This window comes from Panthera onca, chromosome F1 (genome assembly GCF_046562875.1).
Source record: "Panthera onca isolate mPanOnc1 chromosome F1, mPanOnc1 haplotype 2, whole genome shotgun sequence".
NCBI classification, from domain to species: domain Eukaryota; kingdom Metazoa; phylum Chordata; class Mammalia; order Carnivora; family Felidae; genus Panthera; species Panthera onca.
In genome coordinates this window covers 66,241,992-66,263,638 of record NC_138355.1, presented here as the reverse complement: position 1 = coordinate 66,263,638, position 21,647 = coordinate 66,241,992, and the positions used below count along the sequence as shown (strand labels likewise).

The 21,647-nt window shown below is 46.0% G+C and overlaps 2 protein-coding genes across 3 annotated transcripts in view; one reads left to right on the top strand and one right to left on the bottom strand.

Annotated features, from left to right (window-relative positions):
- Positions 1–12,279, top strand: part of SDHC (succinate dehydrogenase complex subunit C) — a 35,889-nt gene extending 23,610 nt beyond the window's left edge. For both annotated transcript variants that reach the window (XM_060644490.2, XM_060644489.2), the window contains 2 exons: positions 8,192–8,355; positions 11,428–12,279. In XM_060644490.2, coding sequence (XP_060500473.1) covers positions 8,192–8,355; positions 11,428–11,532 — 269 coding nt within the window. In that variant the 3' untranslated portion in view covers positions 11,533–12,279. The remainder of the gene's footprint in view (positions 1–8,191; positions 8,356–11,427) is intronic.
- Positions 12,280–13,881: 1,602 nt separating this feature from the next.
- Positions 13,882–18,206, bottom strand: CFAP126 (cilia and flagella associated protein 126). The gene is made up of 6 exons (XM_060644488.3): positions 18,122–18,206; positions 17,129–17,285; positions 15,574–15,636; positions 15,291–15,371; positions 14,629–14,805; positions 13,882–14,295 (listed from the first exon to the last, which is right to left on the bottom strand). Exons 2-6 carry the CDS (start codon positions 17,153–17,155, stop codon positions 13,978–13,980), a joined length of 666 nt encoding a protein of 221 aa, XP_060500471.1. The 5' UTR covers positions 17,156–17,285; positions 18,122–18,206; the 3' UTR covers positions 13,882–13,977.
- Positions 18,207–21,647: the final 3,441 nt, after the last annotated feature.

The following is a 21,647-nucleotide window of genomic DNA, read 5'->3' as shown; positions in this document are numbered from 1 at the left end:
TCCCATTAGTAAGTCATTGTGGTTGTTGACAACTGAAATTAAAAAGAAAATTCCTCTTGCCGTTATGTGAATAGTTTTTTTGTTTTTTGTTTTTCCAGATGGCTGCTGAATTGTCAGGACATAAATACTTGAGTTGTTTGGATCTAATTAGTTAAGAAACAGAACTGTTAGGTATCTCTTTTGGCTTAGGGGTACCCTTAAAAAAAAATTACTGAAAACACTGAGGTACCATGAACTGAGAGAGTTTGAGAAGATTTGAGAAGATATGGCCCAAGACGATTCAAGGATCTTTGGATAGATTTGGTCTGGATAGATAGAAAGTGAGAAGGTCACAGGACCCCTCCACTGTTCTTGGAATTCCAGTGCAAACCTTCATCCGAAACTTCGATAGGCACACGTATGCCTAGGACATCCAGACAGACTCCGCTCTGATCTGTGCACCCCATGTGACAGCAGTCTAACTGCTGAGTCCCAGGAATGGCCGCTCATAGCAACACTCCCCTCCCAGAAGACCAGACTGGTCAGGCTGCCTCATCTTAGAATAACACCGCCTACTCTGGGATAACCTTCCAGAGTCAAAACTAATGGAAATCCTGGGATGTGAACAGCAACGTCTTCAGCCTTTGCTTCTATGAATGTCATACAATTTTGTCAGCTTAATCAATTCAAAAGCAAACAAATGTCTCAAAATAAATCAGTTGTTCTCGACACCATTCTCCTCCATAACCCCGAGCCAGTTTTTTCAAGATCAGTATTTTTTAAACAATGGAAACACCAGCAAGTCTAAAAAAACAATTATGAGTCAGGAGTTTATAAGTGCTTAAGAAAAAAGTGTGGTGTTAGCGGAAAGGATCTGAGTTTTGCGTTCAAATCCCAGCCCGTTCACTTGATGCTAAGTAAACTTAGATACGCTTCTTCATGTTTCTGAACCTCATTTCATTCACTGCTAAGTGAAGATGGTACTAATTTTTCAGGTGGTTCGGAGGATTAAATAATTATGTAAGTTTTCAGTGAACGATGGCTGTAGCAATAATGGTATTTGCAGTAGGTGGTGTTTTTCTGATATGAAAATGACATGAAATGACACAGTGTCTCTGGATATACACAAAATGGTGATCTCTGAGTAGTGGGATTATGGGGAACCTTTGTAAACCATACTCTTCTATAATGTTGTAGTTCTTTGCAATGTATTTTTGTAATCAGAAAAAAAAAATTAAGTGATGTTTCTGGGAGGTCAGGGAGATCTGGGGATCATCACACAAATTCCAATCTATGTATAATTAGAGGAGAGACCGTGTTGGCTGGCTGCCTTTCTGTTCTTTTAAAAAGGGCTTTTTTTTTCTGGGGCTCCTGGGTGGCTCAGTCAGTTAAGCGTCCGACTCCAGCTCAGGTCACGATCTTGCGGTTTGGGAGTTTGAGCCCCACATCTGGCTCTCTGCTGTCAGTACAGAACCCGCTTTGGATCCCCTGTCCCCCCATTCTCTCTGCCCCTCGCCTGTACGCACACACCCATGCACGCTTGCTCGCTCTCTCAAAGATAAATAGACATCAAAAAACGGGGGCTCATCTCCGAACTGTTTTACACACAGCACTCTGACACCAAATTCACATTTTTCCCATTAACGACAAATTTTTCAGTTGTCCGTGCACCAACTGGGTGTCCTCCAGTTCAGCTCAGTAGTGATACTCACCACTCAGAATTAGTGCAGACCTCACAGGTTAAGGGTTCAGCCCTTCGGGCTGATGGTCCCCCACTTTGGGCTCCAGTCACAAGTCCCAGCTTGCCACCTGTACTCCTCGACCCAGTCGCGTAGAGACCCTGGTTTGTGCCGACCACTGTGTGAAATGCTGTGGTTACAGAAATGAGTAAGCCATGGCCCTTGCTCTTGAGGACCTCATCGCCAGGTGGATTTCCCTCCCCCCAGTTGCCGCGTCCACACTTCCGACTCCACTTATCACTGACCTTGGGATGACGCTCGAATCTGTGTCTTCAGGCCAGAGCTTTAGACCTTGGTCCAGCTGCTTACTGCGTATGCAACCTTGACGTTCCTCCCGTACCTCCACCTTAGGTGTCCTCTGAATTGAACCTGTCTTTCCCTTCCCAGAGTATCAACGTCAGTCCTCTGACAAACCAAACCTGAATGCGTTTCCATCGTTCCCTGCGTGGGTAAAGGGCATTATCAGTCGCCCATGCAGACCACCACCCTTGACTTCCTTCATTTACCCCATGTCCCCAGATTTTACCTCCTTATATCTTTTTTTTTTTTTTTTTTTTTTTTTTTTGGGACAGAGAGAGACAGAGCATGAACGGGGAGGGGCAGAGAGAGACGGAGACACAGAATCGGAAACAGGCTCCAGGCTCCGAGCCATCAGCCCAGAGCCTGACGCGGGGCTCGAACTCACAGACCGCGAGATCGTGACCTGGCTGAAGTCGGACGCTTAACCGACTGCGCCACCCAGGCGCCCCTCCTTATATCTTTTTTAGTTGTCCATTCTTCACTCTGTTACTGTCTTCAGTCAGGCTACCACCTTCATCCACCGAAGACCCGGAATTACCCACAGCCTCCTGTTCAGACTTCCTGCCTCCCCTGTGATTACTCTCCTCTGTCCCCTGTGGCTGCCAGGTTGACCTTCTCAAAGGGCATATGTGACCATATCACTGTCCAGTTTAAAACTCTTGAGGATTTATCAGTCCCATTAGGAATGGCAGGATTTGGGGCACCTGGGTGGCTCAGTCGGCTAAGTGTCCAACTTCAGCTCAGATCGTGATCTTGTGGTTCCTGGGTTCAAGCCCACATTGGGCTGTGTGCTGACAGCTCAGAGCCTGGAACCTGCTTCAGATTCTGTGTCTCCCTCTCTCTCTCTGCTCCTACCCTGCTCATGCTCTGTCTCTGTCTCGCTCTCTCTCTCAAAAATAAATAAACATTAAAAAGAAAAAAAAAAAGAACGGCAGGTTTTGGCTCAAGTAAACATCTCCTCCTTCTGAGCCCAGGGCAGATCAGTGTTTGTGTATGTGATACAGCCTCACGGTCCTTCTCACTACAACACCTTTTTCTGGTTGGTTGTTTCAGGTGTACAGTATATTGATTTGACAACTCTACATTTCTCAGTGCTCAGTATAAGTGAAGTCACCACCTGTCCCCGTACAATGTCATTACAATATTACTGACTGTCTCCCCTGTGCTGTACTTTTCATTTCTGTGATTTGTTTAATTTATAACTGGAAATTTGTACCTCTTTTTTTCTTAAAATTTTTTTAATGTTTATTTTTGAGAGAGCATGAGCGGGGTAGGAGCAGAGAGAGAAGAAGACACAGAATCTGAAGCAGGCTCCAGACTCTGAGCTGTCAGCACAGAGTCCGACACGGGGCTCGAACTCACGAATGTGAGATCATGACCCGGGCGGAAGTCGGACGCTTAACCGAGCCACCCAGGCGCCCCAGAAGTTTGTACCTCTTAATCCCCCTTACCTATTTAACCTCTTCCCCCGTCCACCTCCTCTCTGGCAACCACCAATTTTTTCTGTGTATTTAAGAGTCTGTTTGGTTTTCTAGATTCCACGTATGAGTGAAATCATATGCTATTTGTCTTTTTCTAACTTATTTCACTTAGCATAATACCCTCTCACTCCAGCCGTGTTGTAGCAGATAGCCAGGTCTCATTCTTTTTTATGCCCGAGTAGTGTTCCACTGGGTGCCTACACCACATCTTCTTTGTCCATTCACCTACCAGTGAACACTTGGGTTGCTTCCATATCTTGGCCACCGGTAAATAATGTTGCCATAAACATAGGGGTACATATATCTTTTTTAATTAGTGAATTTTTTTAAGTTCATTTATTTAAAAAAAAATTTTTTTTGATATTTTAGAGAGAGAGAGAGGAAGACACAGAATCCGAAGCAGGCTCCAGGCTCTGAGCTGTCAGCACAGCGAGGCTTGAACTCATGAAACTTGAGATCATGACCTGAGCTGAGTCGGATGCTTGACCAACTGAGCCACCCAGGGGCCCTAAGTTCATGTATTTGTTTTTTTAGTAATCTCTACACCCAATGTGGGACTTGAACTCATGACCCTGATGTCAAGAGATACATGCTCCTCCAATTGAGCCAGCCGGGTGGCCCTGAATTAGATTTTTGTTTCCTTTGGGTAAATACCCAGTAGTGGAATTACTGGATCATATGTCATTTCTGTTTGTCATTTTTTGCGGAACCTCCATACTGTCTCCCACAGTGTTTGCACCGATTTACATTCCCTTCACCAGTGTGCAAGGGTTCTCTTTTCTCCACATCCTTGCTGACGTTTGGTATTTCTTTTCTTTTTGATACTAGCCATTCCGAGAGGTGTGAGGTGATGTGTCCTTGTGGTTTTGATTTGCGTTTCCCAGGTGACCCTTGGCGTGCATCTCTTCACGTGCCTGTTGGCTGTCTGCATGTCTTAGTGTAACACTTGAGACAGTCATTATTAATTGGTACGGATTGGCGCTGAGGTGAACTGCGTTTGATTGGTACCAGGATGAAATCTCATCCTTTTTTTTTTTTTTTAATGTTTTTATTTATTTTTGAGAGAGAGAGAGAGAGAGAGAGAGGGACTGAGTGTGAGCAGGGGAGGGGCAGAGAGAGAGGGAGACACAGACAAAGCAGGGTCCAGGCTCTGAGCTGTCAGCACAGAGCCTGACGCGGGGCTCGAACTCACGGACTGCGAGATCATGACCTGAGCCGAAGTCAGCCGCTCAACTGACTGAGCCACCCAGGTGCCCCTGAAATCTGTCATCCTCAACCGGCAGGATCAAGTTTAAACTCTGTAGTTTGGCATGTAAGGCCCTCTTGGATGTATCCCGCCACTCCCCACTTTGCTGTCCCCTTATCTCTTTTCTCAAAACTCAGCTCAGGGGCGCCGGGGTGGCTCAGTCGGTTAAGCACCTGACTCAGTTTCAGCTCAGGTCATGATCTTCAGGTTTCGTGAGTTGAACCCTGTGGCAGGCTCTGTGCTGACAGTGCAGCATTTGCTTGGGATTCCGTCCCCCTCTCTCTGTCTCTCTCTGCCCCTCCCCTGCTCACACTGTCTCTGCCTCCCTGAAAAATAAATGAATAAACTTAAACAAAAGATTTTTTGAACTTAGCTAAAATGCACCTCCGCGAAAAAGCTTTTCAGGGTACTCTGCTCCTCCCACCAGATGGATCTTGATTGTTGTCTTTGCGTTCCTTAGCGCCCTGTGCACACAGATACCTTGGTTGTGGGCTGGTGCCCTTTAGCCCCTTACTTGGTCCTGTGGATTGATGTCCCTAAGTAAAAAAAAAAAAAAAAAAAAAAAAAAAAAAGCTGGACACTAAGCTTCCTAAGGGCAAAGACCAGGTCTTCATTTTTCTGTCTGCAAGCTTCATACAGATTTAGTACGAAGGATGCTTTTCGTAAGTGTCTGTGGAATGGAGGTGTGCATGTTTGCCACACTTGACAAGAGTGGAGTAGAATGGCCTTCTAGAAGTTACGCTCCCTGCACGCTGTCTTCCAACTCCTGCCGCTGTAAATATTTCATGTTCTTTAGGATCTTCTCGGAGGGGCGCTTGGGTGGCTCAGTTGGTTAAGTGTCGACTCTGGATTTTGGCTCAGGTCACGATCCCAGGGTTGCGGGATCGTACCCCTCATTGGGCTCCATGCTGAGCGTGCAGCCTGCTTAAGATTCTCCCTCTCCCTCTGCCCCCTCTCCCTTGTTTGCTCGCTCGAAGAAAAACAGATCTTCTTGGAAAGAGTTTGCATAGCCATCTCAATAGCCTGACTTGCACAAGATTCCTTCTGGTGTTCAGTTGCCACAGTTCTGGTCCCTCTTCTACCTTGAGTGGAGATGGAAAATTAGATGCTTGTTAAAATAAAGTTAATAGCCTTTCACCGTGCTGTTCAGAATCACTCTGTAATGAGCCACAGTTACTGGTGGAAATGTGTAGGGGTGGGAACTAGGTGGCAGCTATTGGAGTAGAGATTGTTTCTTATGACCGCTTTATTGAGACATAATTCATACACCATGCAATTCACTTAAAGTGTAGAATTCAGTTTTTAGTACCTTCCCAGAGTTGTGTAACAATCACCACGATAAGATTTAGAACATATTTTTTTTTAATATAATTTATTGTCAAGTGGGCTAACATACAGTGTATACAGTGTGCTCTTGGTTTTGGGGGCAGATTCCCGTGATTCATCGCTACATACAACACCCAGTGCAAGTGCCCTCCTCAGTGAAGATTTAGAACGTTTTAATCATTACAAAGGGAAACCCCATATCGTTTATCGCTCCCCATTTCCCTCCCAATCGTCTAGCCCAAGGCAAGCACTTACCTACTCGGTCTGTGTAAACTTGTCTGTGTGGAACATTTCATATAAGCAGATTCTGCAACGCGGGGTCCTCGGTGACAGGTCTTTCACTTAGGATAACATTTCCAAATTTCCTCCGTGTTGTAGCACGTGTCAGTATACGGCTAGACCGTGTTTAATTTACTCATTCGCCGATTGATGGGTATTTGGGTTGTTCCCAGTTTTTGGCTACCGTGAGTAATGCTGCTATTGTGTGTAAGTGTTTGAGTAGACTTCTGTTTCATTTCTTTTGTGTATATACCTGGAAGTGAAATTGTTAGTTCATGTGTTAATTCTGTTATCATTTTGAGGAACGCCAGACTGTTGTCCAAAGTGACTGTAACACCATTTCACATTCCCACCGGCAGTGTTTGAGATCCTAATTTGTCTGCATGCTTGCCAACACTTGTTATTATCTGTCTTTTTATATTTATGTTACTAAAGACAGACTGGACGCTTTTGATGTTTATATAAATGTGCATATTTTATATAAAGGTGCACGTAATTTTACATTTAGATGGAGCATCCTAGTAGGTGTGAAGTAGCTTCTCACTGTGATGTTTTTTTAAGATTTTAAAAAATTTATTGGGGGGGGGGCAGACAGAGACAGAGGATTTGAAGTGGGCTCTGAGCTGACAGACAACCCAGTGTGGGGCTTGAACTCACAAACTGAGATCATGACCTGAGCCAAAGTCGGACACTTAACTGACTGAGCCACCCAGGGGCTGCTCATTATGGGTTTGGTTTGCGTTTCCCTAATGGCTAATGGTGTTGAGCATCTTTTCACGTACTTATCAGCCATTTATTTATCTTTACTATTTAGATCCTTTGCCTATTTTTTTAAGTTTATCTTTTTTAGTAATCTCTATTAGCAGTGTGGGGCTCGAACTCCTGACCCCGAGATTAAGAGTCTTACGCTCCTCTGACTGAGCCAGCCGGGTGCCCCTCCTTTGCCTGTTTTTAAATTGGGTTGTCTTTTTATTATCGAGCTGTAAGAGTCTTTGATGTATTCTGGATACAGGTCCCTTATCAGACAGACGATTTACAAACAGCTTCTGTGTTCTCCTACTTTTTCTTTTGAGTGTAGTTGACACGCAGTGTTGCGTGTTTTGGGTGCACAACACACGGACTTAGCTTCTCTGTACATTACGCTGTGCTCGCTGCAAGTGTAGCCACCATGTCACTACACGTCGCTGCGTCGCTGTTACGGTGTCATTGACTTTATTCCCTATGCTATCCTTTTATTTGTCTTTTGACTTTGTTGGTGACATGGTTCCCAGCAAAAAAAAAGCCCAATTTATCCTTTTGTCACCGATGGTTTTGCCATCATATTAAGAAGCCAGCGCCTAATCTAGGGTCATAAAGATTTACTCCCGTGATCTCCTGAGAGTTTTATTGTTTTAGCTCTTCCATTTAGCTCTCTGATCCATTTTGAGTTACATTTTGTGTGTGTGTGTGTGTGTGTGTGGTGGAGATTTGAACGGCTTAAAAAATGTTTCTCAGTCTTGACATAGGACTGAATATCCTGTTTTTATTTTTTTCTTCCTGAGATGATAATCTAGATACAGTCAGAAGGTGACTTCTGGACTGGCAGGTGTCGCTCTTGTAGAGAGGGATGTTGACAGGAGGAATAATGTGCTAACGTGTGTGGCAGATTTCAGAGATTAGGGTCAGGTGCCAGGCAGCCTCCCGCTCACCACAGACACGAGCATTAGTTTAAATCCTGCCCGTTTCAAAATGGGTGAGAATTGTACGACGGGTGCCAGGGTCTGTCGTAGAACCGGTTTTATGTGTTATGTTAGCCGTAGCTGGTGGGCAGCTCTAATGGGCTTATTTGGTTTTCTCCTCAGGGGTCTCTCTGTTTGGTTTGTCGGCCCTCTTGGTCCCTGGGAACTTTGAGTCTCATCTGGAACTTGTCAAGTCCCTGTGTCTGGGGCCATCGCTGATCTACACAGCCAAGTTCGCTCTTGTCTTCCCTCTCATGTATCACACCTGGAATGGGATCCGACACTTGGTAAGTTCATTGTCTACACGCTTTCTGGGTGAAGGGAATATAGGGGAACGTAGGGTTCTCTCCTTTGTTGCCTGGGTTTGGTGCTGCCCCTGAAGTTAGTTGTGCTGACCTTTGCCCGGGGGCCTCTTGGGGAAAGCTCGACGGGTCCCCGGATCCCGTGCCCTGCTCGGCAGCCCCGCCGAGCACTGGGTGTAGGCCAGCCAGACCCTTGCTTGGTCTCACTGCGAACTCGTCCGTTGTGTGAGGCGCGTCACTACAAGAGACCCCTGAAGCCAGGACGTCCCTCTGGCCTAGGAGGCGTACTTAGTACACGGTACCTACTGTGTGTCAGCCTCTGTTCTAGAGCCTGGGGTTTCAGTTACGAGCTAGATGGTTGCTGATTCCTGTCAATCCAGGTGACAAACTGCTGGAGTCAAATATATTAACTTCTGTTAACTTCTGTTATCTTAACATCGGATCGCGTTGACTGTTGTTGTTTTTTTTTTAACTGGAGATAAGGGGGGGAGTGCTTGTTTTTTTTGTTTGTTTGTTTTTGTTTTTTAGTGTTTATTTTTGAGAGAGATAGAGTGTGTGTGTGAGTGGGGGAGGGCAGAGAGAGAGGGAGACACAGAATCCGAAGCAGGCTCCAGGCTCCGAGCTGTCCGCACAGAGCCCGACGCGGGGCTCAAACCCACAAAGCACAGGATCATGACCTGAGCTGAGGTCGGCCGCCCAACCGACTGAGCCACCCAGATGCCCGAACTGTTTTTGTTTTTTTGTTGAGCTGTTAGAGAGAATGGGGCCACCTTTGACAGCAGCTGGGTAGCTAGGATCCCAGATTTTAATATTGGGGTTAAAAATTCGTTGATGGCCTAAAAGCTGTCCTGGTGTTGCCTCCTGTGTGACCTTTGGGTCAGTTCAAAACTAATGTTTCCGCCTCTATTTTATAAAGGGATTAAAGCTTAATCACGCCTGCCCTGGGCCAGAGATTAGTCTCTCCTCCAGCGTTTTAAGATTTTGTGATCTCCCTACCCCAGCCTTGCTTTCTTTCCCAGGAAGACAATTTTGATTCCATTGTTTCTCATCTTCCTTCCTTCTGAACCTGAGTCATCTGCCAGATGGATACTTTTGCCTTAATGTGACCTTTAAACCTTCCACATCAGAGTCTAGAGACAAGCACTTTCTAAATTTCAGTCTGGTCCAAAAGACACTTTAATGGAATCAGAAAAGTGAGGGACTGAATGACCTATTTAATTAAGTGTATCTATCAACTGTTCCCTGGGGTGGTGTTCAGTTTGATTCACAATGACTTCACTGCCCCCTGGGAGGGGATAGGTAAGGAGGGCATTTCCATTAATGACTTCTTATCCCGCAGAACAGATCTCTCTAATGAAAATCAGCCGATCAGCTTCCTCTGTTCACATCCTGGCTCAGGCGGGGTTTGCCTTCTATCTGCTTTGGTCTCAGTAAGAGGAGGGGTTAGGGGAGGAGGTCTTGCAAAATCTCAGAATGCAGTCAAGGTTTTTCTGCCCTGGTTCCTGCCTGTAATGGTAATCTCTTTGTTGACACAAGTGGGGAGCCTAAAGGCTTTTCTTAAGCCCTTAAATCTGCTTTTATTTTTTTTTCTTGTGGCGAGTGCTGGCTCTGAGTGTGGGACAGGATTTGGTCTACTCTGCACGGACAGTGCTAGCTCTCGCCCTCTGAGCCTCTCTGAGCCTGATAGCTGCCTTCCCTAAAGACCTGATGGGGCGTGGTCAGTGGCATTGATGTAGGAGACTGAGAAGTGACAGGGTCTCTGGCGTTCTGAGGAGTGTCCCTCCATCACTACCAGCCAGTAGGGCTCCTTTTTTGTTTTGTTTTGTTTTGGGTTTTGTTTTGGTTTGTTTTTTTTGTTTGTTTGTTTTTTTTCGTAAAACACCGTTCCTATGTAGGCAGAACAGCTCTATGTGGAATCTGCTTGACTCCTAATCTGATCCAGGTAGAGAGAGGCCTGACTCCTACTCCCTGATCCTGCGCTGGGCTCTCCCTGACTTTTCTCTGAAGTGCTCCTGACTTAGCTTAACCCAGAGCGTGGGCGTTGGTGCTGTGCAGGGGGCAGCCAAGTGTGGAAAGTGTAGAACCTAGACATTCTGCTTTTGCCCTAGGGGATCTTTTAGTGACTCAGAGTACAGTATGTTAGTGTCCCTGGGGTACAAGAGAGTCGAGATCAGTGTTTTTAAACCCCTGGTTTTTGTTGCAATGGGTAGAAAATCAGGTTAGTGGGTTATTACCCACAAAACCAGAAATTAGGGATGCCCGGCTGGCTCAGTCGGTGGAGAGTGCAACTCTTGGTCTTAGGGTTGTGGGTTCAAGCCCCACATTGGGCATTGAGGTTCTTAAAAAAACAACAAAACAGGAATTTAGTAGGATGCGGCATACAGAACGTAGCACACACACGCTAATGGTAAATATCGCTTATTCTTTCGTGAACTTTCGCTATAAATATACTGACAAACAGAATTGAGACCTGGTGTTCTAGATCCCGGAGTATTTTCTTAGGGTACTGGTTCTCTGACAGATGTGACTTCTCAGCGGGGGTCCCGTGAGCAACTGTGACTGAGGAATCACGTGTAGTGCGCCCCCGTTGTGGAGCTTCGCGCTGTACGTCAATAAGTTGTTTCAGAAGTCTTGCAGCTAAACGGCCACCAAATTCACTTGACCATAGAAGTTTTCTCGTGCAGTAACTTTCAGCATTCTGAGGGACTAGTTTGTGGAGGGACACACTTGGGGAAACACTCATTTGGTGGTGGTGTCACGAGGGAAAGTTACGTCTCTTCAGTCTGGAAGCTTCTGTATGTAGGGGCCGAGGATGCCTTTCCTGTCCCCGGGAGAAGGGGGTGGTGGGTGCCATGTCGCACGGGCTTTGAGAAAGGTGGAGGTGGGTCGGGTGCGAGAGAAGCGCTTTCCCCCTTGACCCGGGCTGAGGGCGGTTGCCCTCCATGAGGTGGGGCTCCTGTGTCAGAAAGGACAGTAGCCAGGACCCTGATTGCTGAAATCCTTTCTTGCTTGCTTTCTTCTCCTTCTTTTTTTTTTTTTTTCTTCTTTTTTCTGCAGATGTGGGACCTCGGGAAAGGTCTGAAGATCCCCCAGCTGTACCAGTCTGGAGTGGCTGTCTTGGTTCTTACCGTGTTGTCCTCTGTAGGGCTGGCAGCCATGTGAAGAGTGAAGTTCCCAGCATTGTCTTCCCATAAATGATTCACTGACCTGTCTTCCTGTTGGTGACTCTCTTCTCCGGCCGAGGCGCAGTTCTTCTGATTTCCTCAGACCCTTTGTGCTCGCACATCCCCTTGGAGCTCAGTAGCAGTAGATACCTTATAGAGCCATGGCAGTGGGAAAGGGCCCAGTTTCCCCTCGTTTCTAAAGATGGAATGACTCAAAAATTCCCTTTTCCTGCCCCCAGCCTACAGCCTACTCCGGGCCTGGGAGCCCTCATTCTCTGTCCATATTGGGCCTTGATTTGTGCTGACGGTCAGCTTTTGGCTCCTTCTTCCTGAGACAGTGGAAACAATGCCAGCTCTGTGGCCTCTGCCACAGGGACCGGGAGTGGGGCTGTGGGCGCCACCGCCTGTGGGTTGCTAGCTTAAAGGACAGTTCTGTTCACTGGTCAGAGCCCAGGGTCTTCAGCGCCCACACAGCATGACCGAAAGCAGAGGGGTGGGGGTGGCGGGGAATTAGCCTGTCCCAGCTACAGGGAGATAAAGAGAGTCAGTTGACTCTTGAAGCAGGTGCTCTGGGGGGGAGATACACAGCTCTTGATGCAAAAGGAAGACCCAGAAAGTTATCGCCGAACCTGTGAAGGGTTATTTTTTCCTCCCTGCATTTCTGGAAAAACGAGCCTCTTTGCTAATCCAAGCTCATAGAGCATCTTTTTCTGAAACGGAATTAAAAAAATTGTTTTGTCTTCGACTCTCCTTGAAATCGAGAGAAACCCAGAGAACGGCGGTCGGGGAGGAGCCAGTTTCCTCCCCACTCCCTCTGCTCTCAGGCGTTCACATCCCCCAATCTGACCTTTCACAGGAGGGAAACCGCTCGTCCCTCTGCCACTGACCACTGGAACAGTCTTTAGGGAATCAAATGCAAGTAGCCAGAGATCGAATATCATACAGAAGCCTCAGAGACGGAAGGAGCAAGAGAAAGGAAGCTTAGCATGTGGAAGCTCGGCGTTACCACAGGCTCCAGAATCCCGCTGAGAACTGCTTTTAAACCTCCTGGTGCAGTTCAACACACTGTGAGCCAGGAAGGGAGCCAGAGCCCCAGAGGTGGCAGCTGAGGGATCATGAGCTGGGTACATAGACCGGGAGAGAAAGGGGGGCAGAGACGAGACAGGAGGGATTATTCAAGACCCGGCAAACATTTATAATTTAATCGGAAGACTTGCTGCTTTGAAAATCCATATGAGCCAGGTTCTTGGGTCCCTAACTCCCTTGGTGGGAGTGCTGTTTTGATATTCTTTGGAAACTCAGGGGTAACATCTGTCTTGTCTGTCTGACTTGTTGGCCAACTGGTTAATGCTGTGGGTTGGAGAGGAGGAACGGGGACTGTATAACTGGTGGCCGTTGGGCAGGAAGACCTCACTTAAGCCAAGACCGCGGGGACCTGCTGCCACAAGAGTCTTCCTCCCGGCCCCCAAGGGGTCTTTGGCTTTCCACGCGGATTGCTTCTCCCTTTTTGTGCAACTAGCCCTGAAGAGTCTTTGTAGCCTTCCTCCCGCTTAAACCCTATGTCCTTTGTCCTTGTCCTTGGAGTGAGGGACAAATGTCCATGAGGGAAGGTTTTGGCATTGGAACTGGGAAAGGTTCGGCAAGGGCATTGCATTGAACAGTCAGCACCAGAACGATGCAGAACAGGAGAATGGTAAACAGGTGTTAGAAGGCGGGAAGCGGATCTTAACTTTTTTGGTGGCTTCTTAACCATTTGACTCGTTGGGGTTGGGGTCCAGTGGTCATCAAGTTTGTTATTCTGCCCTCAATTCCTACTTACCATCTCTCTTTGTTTTTTAGGGTTTTTTTTTCCCCCCTCTGTCTTCTAATCACTTTTGTATCTTCAGTTTTCAAACTATGGATGTACGTTTGCTTGAGTTTCACCTTTATAGCTCTCTCTAGTTTGTCTTCCTGGTGTGTTCACCATCTTCAGGTGTGAAGCCTTACACAAGGGTAGTGTCTTCTGCCCGTGTCTGGCTTTCCTTACCTTTTCTTCCCCATCTTCTCCAGACACACGCATGCAGCCTCTACTCAACGCCTGTACTTCTGACCCAGAAGTTGTAGTAGGAATGCTCGGGGTGAAAAATGAGGAGTGGCAGTGAGGGACTGGTGGTTTGAGATTTTTGCTACGATTCAGGCCAACTTACTCTTGGTCACTTTTGGAGTATAAGTGGCTCAACCTTTGTAAAAACGTATTCCACCTCAAGCCACTGTCGTGTTCTTACTCCTATTCTGTTTCCTCCAACCCTCCTCCTCCTAACGGGTTACCGGGGGCAACCATAACAGGAGGAAAACATCCAAGTCAGTAAAAGATTCAACAAATGATGTTTATTTTCCAAACGTACCTTTATCCCCACCCTGAAATTTCCCCGTTCTATATCCCTCACCAGGGGTCTTGCTTCCTTCACTCAGTCTCCAGACAGGTTTTCTCAGTAGGGTCCCTGGGTGTCTCCGGAGTTCCAGGTTTGTACGTCTGGACCTCAGCTAAATTAGGACCTGCCCAATGCTCCGGCATGCGTGGGCTTCCAGGTGGGCTCTTGGGAGAGCTGGCTGGGCTTTGGGGGCCTGGAGTGTGACCTGCAGAGGGGTGTGAGCTTTGGGGTTGGTCTGGGGAACTGAGGTTTACAGCTGGGGAGTTTGGGATGATGATGGGACTTGGTGCTTGTTGTACGGTCTTTGTGATCCACTTCCCGAGTTTCCTCTGACTGTCTGGGTCGTGAGGCTGTCGGGTAGAATGCAAGAGTTGTTTCTGGTCAGGCCTAGATCGTTCCTGGTCCCTAGAATCCTTAGAATTCTAGCTCCCTTTCTCCCCGTACCATGGACAAAAGGTCAGATCAGGTCATTTTCCCCCGGGGGGGGAGTTTGGGGGGGGGGGGGAGGGCGTAAAATGTCATTAGCTCCTCTCCTTAGGTGTCAGAAGACACTAGACAGGCTAAGACAGAGCTGGTTAGAGGCTCCCCCTGCTGTGATAGTGATGCCATAACAAGAGGCATTTTTGAGGTCGAAAAGAAGCGGGGGATGATAGGATTTGAGGTTGGGTGGGAGGAATAGACACCTTGCCGAAGATTTCAGGACGCAGCCCATTGGAGGCCTTGAGTAAATCCGGATTCTTCTGTATCCACTTGGTGAGGGAGGCAGCACCAGCCACTGTACGGGAGGTCAGGGTCACCCGGGCGGGGGGCACCTTCAGAGGCATTTGCCAGGTGCCCATGAAGGATCCCCAAGGACTTGCCTAAAAGGAAGATGACACGGTCCTGCGGCAGGGTCCCCACTCCCAGTACCGTACCTGTTGGCGGGTCTGTTGTCTCCCTTCCACCCTGTACCCTCTGGAGGCGTGGCGACGAAATCAGGCCGAGACACAGCCTCCCCACCCTCGCTTTACCCCCTTTCTCATTTAGGTCACTCTTATTTTTTTCAGCATATTAACTCTGAGGGCCTAAATTAAATCCTGTGTCCTTGGGCTAAGTCTGGCAGAATGCCCACTGCATAAGTGTCATCACGTGAAGGTGTTCATCAGTGTAAGGAATTCTGGGTGCTAACTCTGTCATGTTGGATAAACTGGCAGTTTGGGGGTGGTCGTGTTGCAGTGGCGAATTAGATGGAATTTTAATTTCCAGATAGTGGCTGTGCTAGATTGCAAACCTCCAGGCTCGGTCACCCCAGTTCTGTGCCTCAGTTCTTTACCTTTCTCAGTAGGAATGGAGATCAGTATCTCACCTTGGAACGGGGCACCGAGGGCAGCAGATGGCCACGATCATTGGCGATAAACTGAGTGTAGCCTTCGTGGGAAGAGATACTCTAGAGTAGAAGCGAGGAGAGAAGCGTTTGTGAAAATGGAGTGGAAAAGAGAGAAGGTGTCCTAGGGGCTTGAGGTAAGGGCTGAGGGAGAGGAGGGTCTTAGACTTTAGAACAGGCTAAAGGAGTTAGGTGCCAGTCAGTGACAGAGAACATGGGGTAAAGAATCAGAAACCGGCCTTGCAGGAGCCCTGCCCATGAATACCTCTTTTGTTGGCTTGGCGGGAGACCAGTTCTGCAGATACTTGGGTGAGAAGGCTTTTTCATACTGTGGAGAGAAAGACGAGAATCTCTGTGAGGCTCAAAGGCCCCGTGCCCAGGAAATGATAACCAGGCGAGTTCTTGAGAGCAGAGGACCAAAGATCTGAAGGCTTTAACTCACTGTAGAAGGGATGTACTCTTGGTCTACATGTGTGCTGTTCAACATGGGCCACTAGCCACATGTGGCTAGTGGACACTTGAAACGTGACTAGTCTGAATGGAGGTGCTTTGGAAATAGAAAATACAATGAAGACAGTACAAAAAAGAGAATGCAGATATTTAAAGTATTGATTAAACATTAAAATAATATTTTGGACTTACTAAGTGTATCATTAAAATTAATTTTATTTTGGGGGCACCTGGGTGGCTCAGGCAGTTGAGAATCCTACTCTTGATTTCAGCTCAGGTGATGATCTCCTGGTTCGTGGGATTGAGCCCTACATTGGTCTCTGTGCTGAGAGTGCGGAGCCTGCTCGGGATCCTCTCTCTGCCCCTCCCCTGGTCACGTGCGCACACGCACACACACACACTCTCTCTCTCTCTCTCTCTCTCTCAAAATAAACTTAATTTGATTTCTTTTTAATTTTTTTCATGTAGCTACTAGAAAATTTTCAATTACATTGCGACTCGCATTATCTTTTTACTGGGGACCCCTGGTCTAGAACAGGGGTCAGCAAACTGGCCCGTGGGCCAAATCCATCCTCCAGTCTGTCTTGGGATGACCTGAGAAAGCTAAGGATGGTTTTTATAGATGAATATTTGCGATTGATATGATAAAAGGTGACGCTAGCTTTGTATCCCAATTAACTAAAATGTTTTCTCATCCCATGAGAATTCCATTTTTTTCGGGGCTCCTGGATGGCTCCGTCAGTTAAGCACCCGACTCTTGGTTTCGGCTCAGATCATGATCTTGCAAGTTCATGAGTTCCAGCCCCATATTGGGCTCTGTGCTGACAGTGCGGAGCCTGCTTGGGATTTTCTCTCTCTCCCTCTCTCTCCCTCCCTTCCTCCTTCCCTCCCTCTCTCCCTCTCTCCCTCTCTCCCTCTCCCCCTCCCCCACCCCGCTGGTGCTGCCTCAGTCTCTCTCGAACTTAAATAAACACGATCTATTAAAAAAAATCGTTTTTTCATTAGTATTACCAAAAAAATGCAGTTACTGTATTTTCAATCTTGTCAAAATTTTATGGAAAAATATTTGCTGATGTAAGTACCCACATAATATCTCTGATTGTGTCTCTTGGCCCTAAAAATAAAATATTTATCCCTTTGCCCTTTACAGAAAAAAGACTTGCTGACCTCTTGTTTAGATCCTACAAACTTAACCCTGAAATACCTTTTTCTCGTCATTGGGCCCTCTACCGTGAGGAGCTAAGGAGGTGAAAAATAGTCTCACCCCACTTTCAGCTGTCCATTCAACAATCAGAATCCCATGGGAGGGTCAGTCCAAACTTGGAGTCTGGAAGGCAAGAGGAAATGTTAGAGATGGGAAAAGAGCTTACCTGGTTTGCACTGTAGTTGGTGGCCATGATCCTGCCACTTTTCGCTGTTTACCTTTGTTGCCTGGCAACTGCAGAAGGCGGACCTTCCGGGACTGCCGGTCCCTTCTACTTGTTCTTCGTTTTCTCGGATGACACTGCGCCAACCTTTCCCGTGACACTTTGGTTCATTTTCGTTTTAGGGATGTGAGAGACAGAGTAATTAAACATGAAAAAGTTAGCCAAATAGCAGCCCTCTCTCTTCTTTAAAAAAACTTTTTTTTGAAGTTTGTTTTGAGAGAGAGTGAGCAGGGGAGCGGCAGAGAGGGGGAGAGAGGGAATCCCAATTAGGCTTTGCACTATCAGCACGGAGCCCGACATGGGGCTCGAACCCCTTGAACCATGAGATCGTGACCTGAGCCGAAACTAAGAGCTGGGTATTTAATCGACCGAGCAACCCAGGCACCACCCTCCCTTCTAAACTCGTGTAGACTCATTTGTATTGTGAAGATAACAGGGCCTCCCTTTACAGGGTAAATGAGATAAAGTGCGAAGTGTCTAAACAGTGTCATTGCATAGGAGGTACTCAGTACTAGGGCAACTGTTTATAGGTCCCCTACTTCATTTTCTCGGACAGAGGAATGATGTTTTAAAACGCGACTTAGATTTATCCCCAGAAGGAAAACATCTCTTGTCCTTTGTCCTTAAATGGCTCCTGTCTCCTCCATCACTTCAGAATCTCAGGGCTTAAGAACACAGATACTTGGTGTCGGCAGGGATGGGGTAGGATCAGGAGCCGGTGGGGGGAGATCGGGCAGGGATGGTGAGAAAACCATGGTGTGGAAGGCACCAGATTTGGGGGATTAAGTGGTGGTGCCAGGGCACAAACCTAATGTTTGTGGGACTGGGCAAGCCCTCTGAGACTCCTGTAAAATGGCATCAGCATATCCATTTACTGGGTTGTCAGAATTCATGAGAAAGTGGCACTGCCACATAAGTTGTAAAGTCTGTTCATACATGAGATGTTAAGATGAAAAAAGTCAGTTGTTCAAAGAAATGATGGAGAACCAAGAGAGCGTCATAAGGGAGTCGTCAGTCCCTTCTCCCTTCCTCTCCCCCCACCCCCACCCAAGTCATCACCCCAACCAGCACACCGGGTATAAGAACACTCCCGCGCTTCTAGAATTGGAGGTACAAAGAGCCGTGGTTCTGTAGGCTCTGGCAGTTAACCCCGGGATAACCTGAAGTCTGGAAAGGACGTGTGTGCTCATTCCCTGCGGTCCTCAACACCCTAGGGTGATACCGTTAAGAACCAAGGACTGTGCTCTAGGGTATCCTTCGTGGTCCTGAAAGCACAGTGACAGTTAAGCAACTGCATTTCTCATGGAACTTCTGCCTTCAGCTGGTTCGCTCTTCTGATAGAGTTGTAATTATCTGATGACCGCATTCTTATTTTTAAGAATTAACTAGTTGTTGTTTAATGGGAGAAGTAATGTGCTGGGGGTGGGGGGAGTTCCAGTTTTACAGAAGGATGTCAAGTCTCTACCTGACTTCAACCCCCAGTCTTGTTCCTCAGAGGCAACTACTGTTACTATTGCTGTCGTAACTACTTGACCATTTAGGTTATTTCCAGCCTTTTGCTGTTATAGACGTGCTTGCAGTGAAAATCTATGTATGCATATATATCTTTATGAATAGATATAGATAGACCTGTATGTATTCCTACGAACGTACGGGATTGATAGGATACGTTCCTAAACGTGAATTGGAAAGTCAAAAGGCTTGTGCATTTAGAACGTTGAGTAGACAATGTCACGTTGTCAAAGATACTATGCCAGTTTGTACATCTCCTAGAAGTGCATGAGAGGGCTAGTCTTCCACTCTCTAACACTATTACTAATGTTTTTCCTGTTTTTGTCAATCTGACAATAATGAGCATAGTTACTATATACCAGCCACGGTTTTAATTGCTTTTTATTACCTTTTCTTACGTGGCTCTCGTAACCACCCCAGTCAAGGAAACCGGGGCATACCCAGGAAGGAGTAGAGCCAGGATTTCATCCCAGGTATTCTGATTCTAGAGCCATCAGTTTTAACCATTTCCACCATATTATCTCTTAAAGTTGGAGGTAAACCGCGGTAAATCATTGGGGGCGCCTGGGTGGCTCACTCGGTTGAGTGTCCAGCTCTTGGGTTCAGCTCAGATCATGATCTCACAGGTCATGAGTTCAAGCCCTGCATCAGGGTCTGGGCTGAAAGAGTGGAGGCTGCTCAGGATTCTTTCTCTCTACCTCTGTCTCTGTTCCTCCCCTGCTCCTGCTTATTCTCTCTCTAATTAATAAACTTAAAGAACAAACCATGGCTTATCATTGTTTTAAATTTGCATTTTTTCAATTATAATTTTTTTCCCCATATGTTTATTATTTCTCATATCTTTTTCCCCTGAAAATAACCTTCTGTGTCTTTTGCCACTTGCAATTGGGCTGTTGATCATTTTTATTAATCTTGAACTCTTTATATATTAAGGAAATTAGTTCTTTTGTCAAATATGCTGCAAACATTGCAAACATTTCCTGCCAGTGTGCTTGTCATTTAATTTTTTGTTGTGGGCTTTTTTTTTTTTTTTTTTTGGCCATGGATGTGTTTTTAATATTTACATAGTCAAATTGATTACTCTTTCTGTGCTTCTGTATCTTAAGCTTTGAATGGCTTTTTGTAAATTTGAATGTTTAAAAAAATAATTCATAGTTTCATTTTTTATATTTAATTTTTTTTTTAATTTATTTTGAGAGAGAGAGAGAGAGAGAGAGACCAAGTAGGGGAGGGGCTGAGAGAGAGGGAGAGAATCCCAAACAGGCTCCATGCTGTTAGCTCAGAGCCCAAAGTGGGCTCAGTCCCATGAACCATGAGATCGTGACCTGAGCTGATACCAAGAGTCGGACACTTTACCAACTGAGCCACCCGGGTGCCCCTAGCTTGGGTGACTAGACTGAGATCAGGCCCCAGATGCCTAACTAGCTGTCTTGGAATCATTCATTGAATAAACCATGGTTTCCTTGCTGACTTGAAATGCCACCTTTATTTTATTTCCTAATTTATTTAGGTCTATTTCTGGATCCTCTAACCTATTGTTCTTGGGGGAAGGGTAACCATTTTAGGTTGTCTCTTTAAAATCCAATCCGGGCTTGAACCCGTGTCAACTCTCCAGTTAGAATTTCACAAAGACTAGGAAATTGTAAATAATAACAGGCAATTTTCAAGCTTCTCATAAAATTGTACTGAAATTTTAGTCTTTCTTCAGATTGATCGGTTGACTTCCGGAACAGGAGATGGTCTTTCATTGGACCAGATTTAACTCTTTCAAAGTTGGAAGGCCCCATAAAGGTCCCAGTCACAAAATATGCCTCAAGATATTTTCATTGTTTGCTTCAGTTCTCTGATGCCTGAAATTAGACCTCAGGAAATCTTTCATTTGGATTCAGATCACCTGCTGTGAAGTTACAAGTTTGCTTTGTATCCGTAGGTAATGTGTAAATTGTTTCTAGCTGAGGGTAACCACCAGCCTGGACCCTGGAGTCAAACTGCCTGGTTTTAAATTCTGGTTTTGCCTAAACACGTGACCTTGGACAGTGACTCCGTCTTTCTGCGTCTCAGTTCCCTTGTGGTGTGAACTGGGGAGAGTCTTTGTTTTGAGCGGTAGACACATCTGATATGCCCAGATAGCAGATGTTTGGGTCTTAAAGGGTTCTAGAATGCAGAAGGTAGAACGTGGTCATGAAGAGAGATTGCTTTTCCTCCATCTGTGTTTTTCCCGGGAGTGCTTTCTTCCTCTCTGAAAGCCAGCGTTCCCTCGTTGGCAGCCATCATCCTGAAATAACATAGGCTTTACCTTTCTTTTTAAAGTTTTATTTATTTAAGTCATCTCTACACCCAATGTGGGGCTCAAACTCATGACCCTGAGATCAAGAGTCACACACTCTTCCGACTCAGCCAGCCAGGCACCCTGGGCTTGTACCTTTCTTGCAACCTAGTAAGTCTTAACTAATGTCATAGAATTTGGGAAGAAGAAAAAGAATGCTGGTCAGTTTAAGTGGAGAGAGATCACAGAAGGTGAAAGTTTCCTGCTTTTGCTTTGAACCAGTAGATCTTAAAAAAAAAAAAAAAAAAAAAAAAAGTACCTGGAATTTAAATTTAAAAAAATAGTGATAAAAAATTTTAATTAATAAATAATAAAAACAAATAAATGAAAATTAATTAATTAATTAATTTAAAAATAAGGAATAGCTTTCCCAAAACCAATGATCAGTTCTTGTATAGTTTTACAAACTACACGTTGTAGTTTGTGCCTACACAAAAACTAGAAATAATAAATACAAACATGTATTTTATTCATCACTGTTATCTTTTACAATAATTATAGCATGCTATACTACTTACTTTTAAGATTAAGAAATATATTTAGGAGGCACCTGGGTGGCTCAGTTGGTTGAGCATCTGTCTCTTGATTTAGGCTCAAATCATGATCCCAGAGTTGTGGGAATGA

Bases quoted from the DNA above. Each gene is read 5' to 3' on its own strand.
- CFAP126 (XM_060644488.3), bottom strand. From the start codon at position 17,155: ATGGCCACCAACTACAGTGCAAACCAG. The intron at 15,637-17,128 runs GTAAGCTCTTTT...TTCTCTCCACAG, and splicing joins CCAACTACAGTGCAAACCAG to TATGAAAAAGCCTTCTCACC. The intron at 14,806-15,290 runs GTGAGATACTGA...TCTTCCTTTTAG, and splicing joins CCTCGGTGCCCCGTTCCAAG to GCAAGTCCTTGGGGATCCTT.